This window comes from Saimiri boliviensis, chromosome 12, assembly GCF_048565385.1.
Source record: "Saimiri boliviensis isolate mSaiBol1 chromosome 12, mSaiBol1.pri, whole genome shotgun sequence".
Taxonomy (NCBI): domain Eukaryota; kingdom Metazoa; phylum Chordata; class Mammalia; order Primates; family Cebidae; genus Saimiri; species Saimiri boliviensis.
This window is the reverse complement of record NC_133460.1, coordinates 48082008-48099829: the sequence shown is the minus strand read 5'-3', so window position 1 is coordinate 48099829 and position 17822 is coordinate 48082008. Positions and strand designations below refer to the sequence as shown.

At 40.4% G+C, this 17822-nt stretch overlaps 1 protein-coding gene and 1 non-coding gene across 5 annotated transcripts in view; both read right to left on the bottom strand.

Moving 5' to 3' along the window:
- Positions 1–17822, bottom strand: part of CCAR1 (cell division cycle and apoptosis regulator 1) — an 81246-nt gene that overhangs the window by 17830 nt on the left and 45594 nt on the right. For all 4 annotated transcript variants that reach the window (XM_074382336.1, XM_039478052.2, XM_074382337.1 and 1 more), the window contains 7 exons: positions 17143–17256; positions 16451–16617; positions 15511–15721; positions 14617–14700; positions 10375–10560; positions 5885–6076; positions 230–469 (listed from right to left, as the gene is read on the bottom strand). In XM_074382336.1, coding sequence (XP_074238437.1) covers positions 230–469; positions 5885–6076; positions 10375–10560; positions 14617–14700; positions 15511–15721; positions 16451–16617; positions 17143–17256 — 1194 coding nt within the window. The remainder of the gene's footprint in view (positions 1–229; positions 470–5884; positions 6077–10374; positions 10561–14616; positions 14701–15510; positions 15722–16450; positions 16618–17142; positions 17257–17822) is intronic.
- LOC120367481 (small nucleolar RNA SNORD98) lies at positions 16749–16815 on the bottom strand. Its single transcript, XR_005581859.1, has one exon. It is a non-coding gene; the product is annotated as a small nucleolar RNA SNORD98 (small nucleolar RNA).

Below are 17822 nucleotides of genomic sequence, written 5' to 3'. Positions count from 1 at the left end.
GGGATTACAGGCACGTGCCACCATGCCCAGCTAATTTTTTGTATCTTTAGTAGAGACGGGGTTTCACCATGTTGACCAGGATGGTCTTGATCTCTTGACCTTGTGATCCACCCGCCTCAGCCTCCCAAAATGCTGGGATTACAGGCTTGAGCCACTGCGCCCGACAACATCAATTTTCATAACCTAGAAGAGTAATTGAAAACTTCTAAACCAGGTAGTTATTACAGACCTTCCTTTCATCTCTATCTTCTTTTTTATCTTTATCATCGCCTGATTTTCTCCGTTTGGGTTTTGGCTCATCAGTTTCATCATCTCTTTCTTCTTTTTTATCTTTTCTCTCATCTTTTTTGCTTTTCTTGTCCTTTTCTTTTTTGTCCTCTTTCTCAGGAAGAGACAGTAATGATTTGTATATACGGACACCAAAATCTCTTTGAAGCATTTCATTGAAAAGTTCTGCAAACAACGAAACCTATAAAAAGACACCAACATCAGCCCAGCCAAATTTCAACAGAAATAATAAAGCTAGCACAGTCAGCAATTTATCAAATAAAAACTTGCCACATATAATAATTATGTACACTTATCAAACATTGTAACACAACCATTAATCTTTTTTTTTTTCCAAAATGGAGACTTGCTCTGTCACTCAAACTGAAGTGCAGTGGCGTGACATTGGCTCACTGCCACCCCTGCCTCCTGAGTAGCTGAGATAACAGGCTTGTGCCACTAAGCCCATCTAATTTTTGTATTTTCAGTAGAGATGGGGTTTGCCATGTTGGCCAGGCTGGTCTTGAACTCCTGACCTCAGGTGATCCATCTGCCTTGGCCTTCCAAAGTGCTGGGATTACAGGTGTGAGCCACCATGCCCAGCTGACAACCATTAATCTTCATGATGATAAGTGTACCTTATACATTTACTCAATAAGTTTTAAATCAAATGTCTGCAATGTACCAGGACCTGTCTTAGGCATTAGAAATACAGCACTGAAGAAAGCTATAAAAACCCCTCCTATCATCCGGCTAGTGAAGTAAAGAATAACCAAATCATGAAGTCTCTTGTTAACCTATTCTGGTTCTGAGGTTGCCTGGTTTTTAAGAAAAGAAATGACCAAATCAACATTAAATTACATGAAAAACAAGAAGGATGAGCACCTAGAGAGTGACAAGAGAGAATAGTGAGATAAGGCCTCTCTGATAAGGTGACATTTAAAAAGTGACCAGAAGGCCATATTGGTATCTAGGAGAAAAGCATTCTGGATTAGGGAACAATTAAAAATTTAAAAACAATTAAAAATCCTGAATTTTTAATTCAAGATTAAAATTTTAAATTCATGGGCCAGGTGCTGTGACTCACTCCTGCAGTCCCAGCACTTTGGGAGGCTGAGATGGGCAGATTACCAGAGCTCAGGAGTTTCAGACCAGTCTGACCAAGATGGAGAAACCCTATCTCTACTAAAAATACAAAATTAGCTGGGCGTGGTGTCGCATGCCTGTAATCCCAGCTACACAGGAGGCTGAGGTTGCAGTAAGCCGAGATTGTGTGACTGCACTCCAGCCTGGACAACAAGCAAAACTCTGTTTCACCAAAAAAAAAAAAAAAAAATCCTGAATAGGAAGCATCTATTACTACTATGCAAGCATCCACAGATAATGGGATCCAGCAAACTCCTAAACCTAAAACTATATATAAATTTTTTTTGTACCTTTTTTTTTTTTTTCAGATGGAGTTTTGCTCTTTTTACCCAGGCTGGAGTGCAATGGCGCGATCTCGGCTCACCACAACCTCCGCCTCCTGGGTTCAGGCAATTCTTCTGCCTCAGCCTCCTGAGTAGCTGGGATTACAGGCACGCGCCACCATGCCCAGCTAATTTTTTGTATTTTTAGTAGAGACGGGGTTTCACCATGTTGACCAGGATGGTCTCGATCTCTTGACCTCATGATCCACCCACCTCAGCCTCCCAAAGTGCTGGGATTACAGGCTTGAGCCACCGCACCCGGCATTTTGTACCTATTTCTAAGGCTAAAGTCCACTGCTTTCAACAGATCCTTAAAAAGGCCTAATACTTGAAATGATTGATCACAGCTCTTAAATGTGTAATCTTTGTTAATCTGGTATATTTGCTAAAATATTTTAATCAGTTTATTTTCCTAATTGCAAAGGATAATGCAATTTATTATTACGATTTAATTTTAGCCTATTTTTCAGTAGTTGCCCAATCTTTTTTATTACAAATTCAGATGGAGCCTCACTATGTTGCCCAGGCTAATCTTGAACTCCTGGGCTCAAGCAATCTTCCCACCTCAGCCCCCTCAAAGTGCTGTGAAGACTGTGCCCAGCCTACTTATTTATTAAGTGATTATTACAGGGATGGCACTGTTAGGAATTATTTCAATTTATGGCAGCTGCTTACTTTTTATTTTATTTTATTTTATTTTATTTATTTATTTTTTTTTGAGATGGAGTTTCGCTCTTGTTACCCAGGCTGGAGTGCAATGGCGCGATCTTGGCTCACCGCAACCTCCGCCTCCTGGGCTCAGGCAATTCTCCTGCCTCAGCCTCCTGAGTAGCTGGGATTACAGCATGCACCACCACGCCCAGCTAGTTTTTTGTATTTTTAGTAGAGACGGGGTTTCACCATGTTGACCAGGATGGTCTCGATCTCTCGACCTCGTGATCCACCCACCTCGGCCTCCCAAAGTGCTGGGATTACAGGCTTGAGCCACCGCGCCCGGCTTTTTATTTTATTTTTTGAGACAGAGTCTTGCTCTGTTGCCCAGGCTGCAGTGCAGTGGTGAAATCTTGGCTCACTGCAACCTCTGCCCACTAGGTTCAAGCAATTTTCCTGTCTCAGCCTTCTGAGTAGCTGGGGTTACAGGCACCTATCACCACACCTGGCTAATTTTTTTGTATTTTCAGTAGAGACGGGGTTTCACCATGTTGGTCAGGCTGGTTTCAAACTCCTGACCTCAGGTGATCCACCTACCTCTGCCTCCCAAAGTGCTGGGATTAAGGTGTAAGCCACTGCACCTGGCCAGGTAACTGCTTCATAAAAGTAAAGTCACATACCATCTAATTTTTTTTTTTTTTTTTTTTTTTTGAGACAGAGTTTCGCTCTTGTTACCCAGGCTGGAGTGCAATGGCGCGATCTCGGCTCACCGCAACCTCCGCCTCCTGGGCTCAGGCAATTCTCCTGCCTCAGCCTCCTGAGTAGCTGGGATTACAGGCACGCCCCACCATGCCCAGCTAATTTTTGTATTTTTAGTAGAGACGGGGTTTCACCATGTTGACCAGGATGGTCTCGATCTCTCGACCTCGTGATCCACCCGCCTCGGCCTCCCAAAGTGCTGGGATTACAGGCTTGAGCCACTGCGCCCGGCCTATACCATCTAATTTTAAGGACATCTGCTTATTGGAATAATTAACATTGAAAAAAAATCCCAAAATTTGAACATATTTTAATATTTACAACATGTTTTATATAAATACCAGTAAAGACATATTTTACGTTTATAATTGCCTCAGTAATCCTCAAAGGTCTCCAGTCTTCCTTGATTTTCATCTTACCACTTGGTGGACAATGACATTCTGGGTCAAAGAAGCATGACTGATTTTTCTAATATAATTTAGAAAATGAAAGAACATATATTGATAAGATACAATAATTAAACACAATAAAAATTTTAGATATACAGTATCATGATTTTGTACAGGATACTACAAAATTAGTATGTTGGGCAGGACACAGTGGCTCATGCCTGTAATCTCAGTACTTTGGGAGGCACAGGTGGGTGGATCACAAGATTAAGAGAACCACACTATCCTGGCCAGCATGGTGAAACCCAGTTTCTACTAAAAATACAAAAATTAGCTGGGCATGGTGGTGTGCACCTGTAGTCCCAGCTACTCGGGAGGCTGAGGCAGGAGAAGAATCACTTGAACCCAGGAGGCGGAAGCTGCAGTGAGCTGAGATAGCACCACTGCACTGCAGCCTGGCAAAAGCGAGACTCCGTCTTAAGAAAAAAAAAAAAAAATTAACGTTGGAAATTCTATTTTTAAGGAGTGAAGTAATTACATACTTGGAGATAAAAGTCTTCAATTGTTTTGAAAACTAACAATCATATAAGCACATACTGTAAAGCTGCTCTAAAATAATTATACAGGCCAGGTGAAGTGGCTCATGGCTGAAATTGCAGCTCTTTGGAAGACTAAGGCAAGTGCATCACCTGAGGTCAGGAGTTTGAGATCAGACTGGCCAACATGGCAAAACCCCAACTCTACTAAAATACAAAGATTAGATGGGCTTGGTGGCATACACCTGTAACTGCAGCTACTCGGGAGGCTGAGGGAGGAGAACTGCTCAAACCTGGGAGGTGGAGGCTGCGGTGAGCCAAGATCATGTCACTGTGTTCCAGCCTGGGTGACAGAGGGAGACTCTGTCTCAATAAATAAATGAATAGGCTCATGCCTGTAATCCCAGCACTCTGAGGGGAGGCTCAGGCAGGTGGACCACATGAGGTCAGGAGTTTTAGAGACCAGCCCGGCCAACATTGTGAAACCTCATCTCTACTAAAAATACAAAAAATTAGCTGGGTGTGGTGGCAGACGCCTGTAATCTCAGCTACCCAGGAGGCTGAGGCAGGAGAATTGCTTGAGCCTGGGAGGCAGAGGTTGCAGTGAGCCAAGATAATGCCATTGTATTCCAGCCTGGGTGACAAAGCAAGACCCAGTCTCAAAAATAAATAACTAAGTAATAAAATAAAATAATGATACAAAAAATAGATTAACAATCAAGTTAAACAACAATTATTTTCTCCTACAACTCAAACACAAATTAAATTTTTAATCTCTTTAAATGGTATTAAATGTTATTTTAATTCTAGAGAAAAAAATAAAGCATTACCGCATCCCCAAAAGAGACAACTAGACATTATGGATATCCTGAAGAAAGAACACACCACACTACTTAAGAAAGCATCTTAGGCTGGGCGCGGTGGCTCAAGCCTGTAATCCCAGCACTTTGGGAGGCCGAGGCGGGTGGATCACGAGGTCGAGAGATCGAGACCATCCTGGTCAACATGGTGAAACCCCGTCTCTACTAAAAATACAAAAAACTAGCTGGGCGTGGTGGCGCGTGCCTGTAATCCCAGCTACTTAGGAGGCTGAGGCAGGAGAATTGCCTGAGCCCAGGAGGTGGAGATCGCGCCATTGCACTCCAGCCTGGGTAACAAGAGCGAAACTCCGTCTCAAAAAAAAAAAAAAAAGAAAGCATCTTAGGAAAAAACAAAACTGAACTTAATTAAGAATTTAAATCCAACTATCCATTTACATGAAATACAGAGAATAGAGGAACACATAAACCATACCAAAGAAATGCAATCAACAAAGCTGAGTCTATAAGAAAACTTTGGAGGAGAAATCATCTGTTGTTTCCTAAAAAGTAGAATACAAGACGAAAACAAGAAAAACTAAAAACAAAACAAAACAAAAGCAACGAAAGAGGCATTCAAAGAGATTTCAGAGATCCGGCCATGGTGGCTCACGTCTGTAATCCCTGATCTTTGGGAGGCTGAGATGGGCAGATCACCTGAGGCCAGGAGTTTGAAACTAGCCTGGTTAACATGGTTAACCCTGTCTCTACTAAAAATACAAAACTTAGCTGGGCATGGTGGCAGGTGTCTGTAATCCCAGCTACTTGGGAGGCTGAAGCAGGAGAACTGCTTGAACCCAGGAGCTGGAGATTGCAGTGAGCCCCCACTGCACCCCTGCACTCCAGCCTGGGTAGTAAGGGTGAAATTCTGTCTCAAAACAAAGAGATTTCAGATATATTAACTAGTCATAATGTGTGGACCTCATATGGATCTTATTTCAAACTTAAAACATTACCTCAAATGAATGTTCTTTATTATCCTCTAATCTGTAATCCAAAAGGACACTCAAAGACATGATGCTACAATCAAATTTGCCACTTTTTGCAGCCCAATTTGGATGTACAATGATGGCTGGTTCATCAGGCAAAATATATCTTCTTTCTCGACGCTGGCGTTCCATTTCCTCCTGACGTTTCCTTTCTTCTTCCTAAATATTTGAAATTTCAAGTCAAGGTTAAATCTGCATGTGTGATATACATGGAAGATGAATATATATCGAACATATAACACATAAAGAAAAGGAACAAAATTCCCATGACTCTTCATGGTGCTTATACTAACCATAAGAGTTGAGAAGAAAGAAAAGCTCAAATTGACTAAGGGTAGTAAATTTTGATGGCTCCTAACTTTCTTTTGGATCTCCCAACATAAGAAACCGCCTCGTAAAGAGCGGGGGTAAGAATTACCTATATTGAGATTATATAAATTAGAAAATTCTGGGAAAACAGTGATGGTAGCATAAGTTTGGATCTTCTTGAAACCCTAGACTAAAGAGACAAAGCAATATAGGTATCAAAATTTTAAAAACCGATGGCATTCACAAGAAAACTAAGTGACAAGGTATCCCCACAAACCAATATACGAATGGGTGGGAAAAGGCCAAAAGACCTATGTGTTAAATATGTCTGAAGAAAGCATAAAGAAGCAATAGGAGAACAAGAAAACCAAAAAACAGCCAGTAGGTATCTACTGGAAAGTGCACCAGCTGAAACCAGGCAAAATTTTACCCCCAACAAGACAGTGAGTGGAGAATTCATTTGAAGATCTAAAGTGGCATACACCACTCCAGCCTTACAAACTTGCAAATCTCATTTACAGGGCCCTACACTGAGGAGAAACTGCTGGGAGTAGGAAAGAGACAACAAAGACACAGAAGGCCCAGATTAAAAGTGATAAAGGGCAAAAGAGACAGAAAGCTTCAGAAAGCAAGCCACATGTTTTTGACAAAAGAAGAAAACAATAGAATATAAGAGCAGAGCTCAAAGAAGTCAGAAAAGCTATCTGAAACAAACTACCTTGATAAAGTTCAGGCAAACTAAACGCACATAAAAATGAATACAAAAGTATTGAGGTCAAATCCCATACAAATTTAGGATTTAAAAAAAGAGTGAGAAGCAGCAGCAGAAATACATCCCTGAAGATGATGAAAGTGGGCCAGAAAGACATCACCACATGGCAGATAAAAATTTTAACTATTTTTAAAGTGTGCTAAAAGAAAATGTTACAAAAGACACAAGCATTCTTCTGCATCATGTTGTTAACATTCAAGATTCATAAAGTGAGTATATGATTGTTAGACAGGTCATGTATATGACCCTATCTGTAGCAATTCTTCAGCTTCTCTAATAGAAGTGGCCATGGGAAGGGGAATTGGGCCTGCTAAAAGTCAATACAAAAAGGGACTGGATGGAAGATGGAAATGATCTACAACTTGGTAAGGGTCTGTGCATTTCATTATATGCAATCTTTTTTTTTTTTTTTTCCCTGCTTTGAAACAGGGTCTCACTCTGTCACCCTAGCCAGAGTGTAGTGGTGTGATCACAGCTCCTACAGTGTTGACCTCCTGGGTTGAAGTAATCTTCCCATGTCAGCCCTTTTAATAGCTGATACTACAGACACGTGTGACCATTTTTTTTTGTAGAGACAGGGTATCACGATGTTGTCTCCATCTGTTCTGAACTATTCAGTTCTATAGATATCCTCTTTTCAAGAAAGGTAGATGCCTATACAGGAGATGGAGGCTCGAAGGGTAGTGGAGCCGCAACTACCCAGTGATATGAGCCACTTTATTACTAAGTATTGAAACCCAGATGGAGCAAGGAGAGTAATCCATGCAGAGATAGCACAGGGTAGAGAGTCAGATCACTGGAAGAACTGTACCTGTGTAAATTCACAGGTTCCAATATATATAAGATATAGAAATATAAAGATGTAAATATATATATATGTGTGTGTGTGTGTGTATATATATATATATATATATATATATATATATATACACACATATATAAAATGTCATCAATCAATCAATCATCTTTCATACCTCCATTCAATGAAAGGGGTTGGGAGCAGCAACCTAATTGCAATGAGCACATCTTGGCTTCCAAATATCATTCTTCACTAAAAAGAAACCAGGGCTTCCTGGTGAAATGACTGATTCCTGAACTAGGACAATGATAGCACAAAATAAAACTGAAATGCTTTATCAAGCTAGTAAGTAAAGAAAGCCTCAGAAAGTGATTAAAAAAAGGGCACATAACTTAAAAGAACTCTCATTGGCCAACTCTGGGATAATTTCATCATGAAAATAACTCATAGAAGGCCAGGCATGGTGGCTCACACCTGTAATCCTAGCACTTCAGGAGGCCAAGGTGGGCAGACCATCTGAGGTCAGAAGTTTGAGATCAGCCTGGCTAACATGGCAAAACCCCATCTCTACTAAAAACACAAAAATTAGCCAGGTATGGTATGGGCGCCTGTAATCCCTGCTACTCAGGAGGCTGAGGTACAAGAATGGCTTGAACCCAGGAAGCAGTGCCACTGCACTCCAGCCTGGGCGATGGAGCAAGACTCCATCTCAAAAAATAAAAACAAAGAAATCACAAGTCCATGTATTACATAAGAACAAGGTAACTATCCTACACAGTTACAAAACTATTATCACATTCAAGAAATTTAACACTGCTTTAATATTATCTAATGTCACATCCATTTCTATAATCAAATTTCTTGAACTGTCCCAAATACTCTTTATGAAAATTTTCTCATATCCAGGATCTAGTCAGGTTTCACTTAGTTTACTTATTTGGTTGATGTTTCAAATTAGCCTCCTTTAATTTAAGACATCCCTTTAACCATTTATTATTTTAATCTTTCATTATATGGACTACTTTTTGAAAAGTTTAGGAAAGCTTCTTTGAGAATTTTTCACATTCTATTTTTTTTTTTTTTTTTTTGAGACGGAGTTTCGCTCTTGTTACCCAGGCTGGAGTGCAATGGCGCGATCTCGGCTCACCGCAACCTCCGCCTCCTGGGTTCAAGCAATTCTCCTGCCTCAGCCTCCTGACTAGCTGGGATTACAGGCAAGCGCCACCATGCCCAGCTACTTTTTTGTGTGTGTTTTTAGTAGAGACGGGGTTTCACCAAGTTGACCAGGATGGTCTCGATCTCTCGACCTCGTGATCCACTCGCCTCGGCCTCCCAAAGTGCTGGGATTACAGGCTTGAGCCACCGCACCCGGCCAATTTTTCACATTCTAAATTTTTAAAAATGTTTTCACATTTTAGACTTACCTGATTATTTTCTCACTATTAGATTTAAACATATCTGGCAGAAATTCTAGATAAATTGTGATGTGTACTTTACAATGTATAAGATTTAGAAACAGATTATGTAGCTTATCCAGTTACTGGTGCTAAAACACACTTCTCAAATCCCTATATTTCAAATTTAGAGAACAAGTAACAGGCTTATGCATTCAGGAGTTACTCTATTGGACATAAAACGGAAGCGTAAAACAGTTTGAATAAACACTCTGAGTCTCACGGTTTGATTCAATCAAACACATTGTTTTAGAAGCAGCCAAATTATGGAATAAGCACTTCACTAGACAGAGCCATTTACCTAGAATTGTTCACTAGACTGAGCCATTTACCTAGAATTGTTTTGTATCTTCATTGCAGTGGTGGTGGTTACACAACTATATGCATTTGTAAAAACTCACAGAACAGTTCATAAAAAGGTTCACTTTTATTACAAGTAAACTGCACCTTAATAAAAGTATACATGCCAGGCGTGGTGGCTCACGCCTGTAATCACAAAACTTTGGGAGGCCGAGGCAGGCAGAAGGCCTGAGGTTGGGAGTTCGAGACCAGCTGAATAACATGGAGAAACCCCATCTCTACTAAAAATACAAATTTAGCCAGCCATGGTAGCACATGCCTATAATCCCAGCTACTCAGGAGCCTGAGGCAGGAGAATTGCTTGAATCTGGGAGGTAGAGGTTGTGGTGGGCCAAGATTGCACCATTGCACTCCAGCCTGGGCAACAAGAGCAAAACTCTGTCTCAAAAACATGAATAAATAAATAAAAGTACAGAAACACATCATCTCTTTTTTGAGATGGAGTCTCACTGTATTGCCCAGGCTGGAGTGCAGTGGCAAGATCTTGGCTCACTGCAACCTCCACCTCCGGGGGGATCAAGGAGTCTCCTGCCTCAGCCTCCTGAGTAGATGGAACTATAGGTGCACATCACCATGCCCAGCTTTTTTTTTTTTTTTTTTTTGTATTTCTAGTAGAGACAGGCTTTCACCATGTTGGCCAGGATGGTCTCAATCTGCCCTTGTGATCCACCCACTTTGGCCACACACATTAACTTAACTCACATATTCCATCCTATACACCAATATTAATACCATAGAGTACAATGATAGACTGAGTACATACCTCTTTATCATCTTCAGATTTCCTATCATCCTCCTCATCCTCTTCTTTTTCAGATTTCTCTAACTCCTTCTGCTCTTCTTTTTGTTCCTCTACTTTAAGCTGTTTTGTCAATCGGGCTATTAACTGAGATTTTAATCCTTTGGAACTAAGAGCTCGACTTTCTAATTCTTTTCGGAGATCATTTACCTGAATATATGGAGCATAAAAACACAGGAAAAAAAGGGACATTGAAATAGGAAACGAACTAGCTACAATTATTTTTTGTGTGATTTTTTTTTTTTTTTTGAAATGGCGCCTCTGTCATCCAGGCTGCAATGCAGTGGCGCGATCTCAGCTCACCGCAACCTCTGCCTCCCAGGTTCCGATTCTCCTGTCTCAGCACTCAAGTTGATTCTCCTGACTCAGCTCCTCAAGTAGCTGGGATTACTGGCACGTGTCACCATGCCCAGCTAATTTTTGTACTTATAGTAGAGATGGGGTTTCACCATGTTGGTCAAGCTGGTCTCAAACTCCTGACCTTGTGATCTGCCTGCCTTGGCCTCCCAAAATGCTAGGATTACACTGCACCAGGTCTTCCGTGTAATTTTTTTAAAATCTGGTGAAAAGAATATTTGTACAGCTCACACAATGCTTGTGAAAATGCAAAATGAAGGCCGGGCGCGGTGGCTCAAGCCTGTAATCCCAGCACTCTGGGAGGCCGAGGCGGGTGGATCACGAGGTCAAGAGATCGAGACCAGCCTGGTCAACATGGTGAAACCCCGTCTCTACTAAAAATACAAAAAATTAGCTGGGCATGGTGGCGTGTGCCTGTAATCCCAGCTACTCAGGAGGCTGAGGCAGGAGAATTGCCTGAACCCAGGAGGCGGAGGTTGCGGTGAGCCGAGATCGCGCCATTGCACTCCAGCCTGGGTAACAAGAGCGAAACCCCGTCTAAAAAAAAAAAAAAAAAAAAAAACACAGTGGAGAGTCTAAATGTCTCATAAATTAGCCAGGTGTGGTGGTGAATGCCTAGGAAGCTAAGATGGGAAGATTGCTTGAGCCTAGGAATTTTAGGTTTCATTGAACTAGGTACTGTACTCCAACCACGGCAACAGAGATCTTGTTTCTCAAAGTAAGTAAATAAACAAATGTCTAATAAAAGAGAAATACCAGCCAGGAATGGTGGCTCGTGCTGGTAAACTGAGCACTTTTGGAGTCCAAGGTGGGAGGATCGCTTGAGGCCCGGAGTTTAAAATCAGTCTGGGGAACATAACAAAACCCATCTCTTAAAAGTAAAAAAAAAATTAGCCAGGCATGATGGAGCATCCATTTAGCCAAGCTACTTGACAGGCTTAGGTGAGAAGACCACTTGACCCTAGGATTTTGAAGCTGCAGTAAACTCTAATCACACCATTGTACTCTGTCCCTGTAAAAAAAAGTAACACCTAAGAAAAAAATCTGTGTATCAATTAAATTGAATAGTATAAAATATTTTAAAATATGGACAAAAGTAATGTTAATGCAAGAGGATGAGTCATTTTTCTTTTTTTTTTTTTTGTGGCAGGGTCTTGCTCTGTCACCCAGGCTGAAGTGCAGTGGCACAATCACAGCTTATTGCAGCCTTCACCTTCTAAGCTCAAGTGATCCTCCCATCTGAGGCTCCTGGGTAGCTAGGACTACAGGCATGCATCACCAGCCTTGGCGAATTATTATTATTACTATTACTATTTTTTGGTAGAGACAGAGTCTTAGTATGTTGCCAGGGCTGATGCTGAACTACTGGGCTGAAGCAATCTGCCCATATGGGCCTCCCAAAGTGCTGGGATTATAGGCATAAAGCATTGTACCTCGCTGCAACCTTACACACACACACACACACACACACACACACACACTCTCTCTCTCTCTCTCTCTCCTAGATAGGATTTCACTTTGTTGCCTAAGCTGGAGTGTAGCGGCACAATCATAGTGCACTGTAGGCTCCACCTTCTAAGCTTAAGCAATCCTCCCACCTTAGCTTCCCAAGTAGCTGGAACTACAGGTGTGTGCCACTATGCCCAAATAATTTTTTTAAATTTTTTGTAAAGACAGAGCCTCGCTATGTTGCAGAAGCTGGTCTTGAACTCCTAGGCTGAAGCAATCCTCCTGCTTAAGCCTCCAGAAGTGCTGGATCACAGACATGAGCCACTTGGCTTATTATTTTATGGTTGTGGTTTTTTTTCTACTCAATATCCTCAGATTGAAGTGATTGTAACTTTTACATAAAATAACCAACCAACCAATCACAAAGCTTGTATCCAGAAAAATACAAATGGATTAAAACATGTAACAATGTTAAAAATGATAGCAGGCCAGGTGCAGTGGATCACTTGATGTCAGGAGTCTGAAACTGGCCTAGCCAACATGATGAAATCCCGTCTCTACTGAAAATACAAAAATTAGTCAGGTATGGTGGCACAGACCTATAGTTCCAGATACTTGAGAGGCTGAGGCACAAGAATCGCTTGAACCCGGAAGGCAGAGGTTGAGATTGTGCCACTGCACTCCAGTCTGGGCAACGAAGCAAGACACTGTCTCAAATATATATATATGTATATTGCCCAAGGTGATCTATATATATTGCACAAGGTGGTCTCAAACTCCCGGGCTCAAGCAATCTGCCCATCTGTACCTTTCAAAGTGCTGCGATTAGAGGTGTGAGCCACCACTCCCAGGCTCTTCCCAGTTTAGATGTGTATCAATGTTTTACCTGGCATGGTGGCTCACCCCTGTAATCCTAACACTCTAGGAGGCGGAAGTGGGCTGATCACTTGAGGCCAGGAGTGTGAGACTAGCCAGACCAATATGGCAAAATCCCATCTCTACTAAAAATACAGAAATTAGCCTGGCATGGTTGTGCATGCCTGTAATCCAAGCTACTTAACAGGCTGAGGCACAAGAATCGCTTGAACCCAGGAGGCCAAAGATACAGTGAGCCAAGATCACTCTACTGCACTCCAGCCTGGGAAACACAGCCAAGACTTTGTCTCAAAAAAAAATATTTTGTTTAAAAAACCAAATTACATTTTTCATGTGTTTCTTCCCATCCCCTTGAATTGAAGTTACTTAGTTCAGAAATCTTACCTTCTTCGTCAGTTCTCAAAGTTACTATAGTTATATTATAGGCCCTTCTAAATTACAGGCATTCAATGGATATTGGCTGCACTGATTTATAAAACTCTCTTTTAACTTACACACATATAAATACAATTGGCCGGGCACGGGGCAGCACTTTGAGAGGCCAAGGTGGGTGGATCATCTGAGGTCACTAGACTGGCCAACATGCTGAAACCCCATCTCTACTAAAACCACAAAAATTAGCCGGGTGTGGTGGCAGGGCACCTGTAATCCCAGCTACTAGGGAGGCCGAGGCAAGAGAATCACCTGAACCCAGGAGGAAGACGTTGCAGTAAGCTGAGATCGTGCCATTGCACTCCACCCTGGGTGACAGAGTGAAACTATTTAAAAAAAATAAAATAAAGTAAAATAATACAATATATGCTATATACATATAAAATCAGTGGATTTCATCCTGAATAGCTTTTGTCTGAAAAAACTATGCCCTTATTATTATGAATATTACTCTTACTTCTGTTGAGCAATTTCAAATTAAAAAGCATCCTTAGGCCAGCTGCAGTGACCCATGCCTGTAATCCCAACACTTTGGGAGGCCAAGGTGGGCTGGTCACCTGAGGTCAGGAGTTCGAGACGAGCCTGACTAACATGGAGACACCTCGTCTCTACTAAAAATACAAATGAGCTAGGCGTGGTAGCACATGCCTGTAATCCAACTACTTGGGAGTCTGAGTTCAAGATCAGCATGGCAAACAATGGCAAAACCCCATCTCTGCTAAAAAAAGCACAAAAATAGCTGGGCACGGTAGCTCATGCCTATAATCTCAGCACTCTGAAAGGCTGAGGCGGGTGGATCACCTGAGGTCAGGAGTTCAAGACCAGTCTGGCTAACATGTGAAACCCAGTATCTACAAAACAAAACAAAACAAAAAAACACACAAAAATTACCTAGGTATAGTGATACATGCCTGTAATCCCAGGTATTCAGGAGGCTGAAACAGGAGAATCGCTTGAACCCAGGAGGTGGACATGCAGTGAGCCGAGATCATGCCACTGCACTCCAGCCTGGGCAACAGAGCAAGACTCCATCTCAAAAAAAATGTTTTTTAACTGAAAAAATTAAATAAAATCCATCCTTATCAAAGTTACCTTCATTGTCTTTGGATCAAGTTTAGACCAATGGGTAGGTGTAGAAATTTCTTTAGCTTCACCATCATCTTTCTCTTCTTCATCCTGACATACAAAGTTAAGAATGTAATTACCATTATGAAACCTTAAAATAAAAATAATTTATTTTTAAAAGTCTGTTGCTGATCTGTGCAAGGTCACAAATGTTTCAGATTGTCTTCTCCTAAAGTTATTATTTAGGCAAGTCCACGTACATACATTCTACCACTTTTAACTGATCACAAAGACACTCATCAGCCAATCAAAGCCAGATCTGTGAAACACAAAAGGGTGATAAATTACAACACAAAGGATATCAGGGATGCACAAACACTGCCGGTCTCCACAAACCACACAGTGTGTGATCTTGCCCCAATTTTCAAGCCACCCAAAGACTGATTTAGTCAGACCTTTGAAATGTACCAAAGACGTTGCCACATAGCCTGAAATTTCAAATCTCTCAGACTTGTGGTTGTCCAATTTCAAATATCCTTGACTAGAACTGATGACCATGAAAAAGAAAACTTTTTAAATTTTAGAAAATGGCAAAATGTTTAAAATGGCTTAATACTGAATCTTGTTCAACAACTGGGTCCCAGATTCCAGCAACTAGACCTATGATAAAAACAAAATTCTGTGCAATTTAAGCACAACTTATTTTCCTTTGAGGTCTCAGCACTCTTAAAGTTAGGATAATAGACAGAATTTTTAAAAGAAAAGAACATACAACTATACTGCTGAAAGCTGGATTACCAGTCGCTGTTACCAGTTATGTTCCTCCATGTGTGTTTGTTATGTAGTGTGTGGTGTGCATTTGTGCCTGTGTTCCTGTGCCTGTGAGAAGCGGAAATAGAAAAAGGGATTAGCGTTCAGTGCCTGTTCTCCATCAGCCTCCTTGCGTTCACCCTGAAGCTTCTCGACCAGCTGCTGCTTGTATCCTCGGGAGAGGGTTTCCCACTCTGAGCGGGTGGGAAGGCAATGCCAAACATCCGGGAAAAATAAAACCACTGTCTCCACATGAGCTGGAACTGTACGCCCCTTGTGGGTCTCCTCAGGGCGATGGTAGCGAATCTCTGCAAAACGGTACCTGTTGCAAGGGAAGAAGCATGTTGGAAAAAAAATTCTAAAATACATTTTAAAGACCCTAGTTCACTTGTAGCACATCAAGTAAAGAAATTTTGCTGCAAGAACTTGAGGTTGGTCTAAAGAAAAAAAAATTATAGAAGCCATAGTTCCTCTTTTGGTACATTTGTACAATATTTAATTGGTTAAAGGAAGAATATGTTCTCCCAAGGCATTTTCAAGTTTGATTACAGAGCTACCCATATTTTAGAGAATACCTGAAGAAGCTGGATAGCTGTTCAGATTTCATGTGCTAAAAAAGAATATTCTCAAATCAAGTCACAAGAGATAAACTAAAATACACAGGACAAATAAGCCTCAAGAGAAAATATGGCTGAACAAAAATAATCAGCAACTACATCATTTTATAACAAAAGAATTATAATGAAATGAAGTTCTCTCTTGACGATCTTCTCCAGCTATGCATGAAATGAAAAGTATTTTCAACATACATCCAACTTCCAAAGTACAGCATAACAAAACATTTAAATTTTCAGTTTATTTGATTAGTCTTAATTCTTTTTCCCCAAAACATTTTGGCACCAAATAAAGTTTAGCTACAAATGGGGATTTTCCTTTGAGATTACCTGCATGACCAGGGTTGCTAAAATAAACGGGGAAGAGGCTGATTGACAAGAAAACTAAATAAACTATTAGTAAAACACTTCTAATCAAGAAATATGTTGGTACTTACCATTGTGTGCACACACTTAGATCAATGCCTGTCAGAGCCTTACAACAACGAATAGCAGTCTTAATCAACACAGAGGGATCTTTTTCTGGGTCTGGTCCATCCAACGAAGGAGACCAGTGGCCTCCAATGGCCATAGCTTCATCCTTGCCTTTCATGCCCACTAAAAACTAAGTCAAAACAAAGAATCATTTACATATATTATGCACCCTGTCAAATTACAAATAAGATACTTGAGAAGGAAAGGTACAAACCTTTCCAATATCATTTTTACTACCTCTGGTATCTGTCAGTCAAGGAAGAGTTCAGTTCATTGTGTTCCACACTGCATTTCAGCAATGGAATAGGATTTACACACATCATAACTCATCCTTCTAAAATATTTCTTCAGATAGAGTTCTTTTAAAGAAACAAGCTATAATTCAACAACATCCAAAGACACTCTGAATCTGATTACCACTAAGATTTTACTATATTACAAATGTAAAACATCAAAATGACAGTTGAACTAATAGCATACAGGTAAGATATAGACGTAATCTGGAATGAGAAAAACATCTACGTGCCTTAATACTGAAATTAGTCATTAAACTTATCAATAAAAATTAAAATGTAAGGTTTTAAGTTGTATGTGTACAAAATTACAGCTAAGCCAAGTGAATACATCTAAAGTTAAAACAAATGTGTCCTTTTACCTTAACAAGTCTAGCAGGATGTTGAAATCCATCTCGAAGTTCTTGTGGGTCTTCAGCAAGAGCACATGACTTATGATACAAATCTTCCATACTAGGGCTAGCCATCAGCATTACCTATTATAGTCAAATAATTCAATCCTGTCAAAAGTCTAAAGTAATGTGAAAAAATGAGAAGCACTACTAATTATCATTAAATATTAGATATCTGAAATTTTTTAGTAAAAATAGGAAGTAAAATATTGTAGCAAAAACAGTATCAGATACCTCAGCCTCCCAAAGTGCTGGGATTACAGGCGCAAGCCACCGCGCCAGGCCTAGATACCTTATAATTACTTATTTAACTTTTGAAAGGATGTTTTTTCAGTCAATGCTTTAAACAGAAGAAAACTATTTACTTTACATAATATACTTAATGTTTCCCTTGAGACAAATATTTAGTGCATTCATCTAACATTAAGTTTTATCTGAGGCTACCAGAAGTCATACAATATTCCAAATGTCTCATTAACATCAATTTTATCTTCACATTTTTATAAAATGTTAGAATAATAACCAGTTTTACAGCTTAAGATATGAGGCAAAGAGAGCTTAAATTAAATTTTTAACCAAAATAGGATTAAGCAGTCAAGAAAAAAACAGGTATTCAGGTCTACCTAACAACCACTCTCTAAAGGTTAATT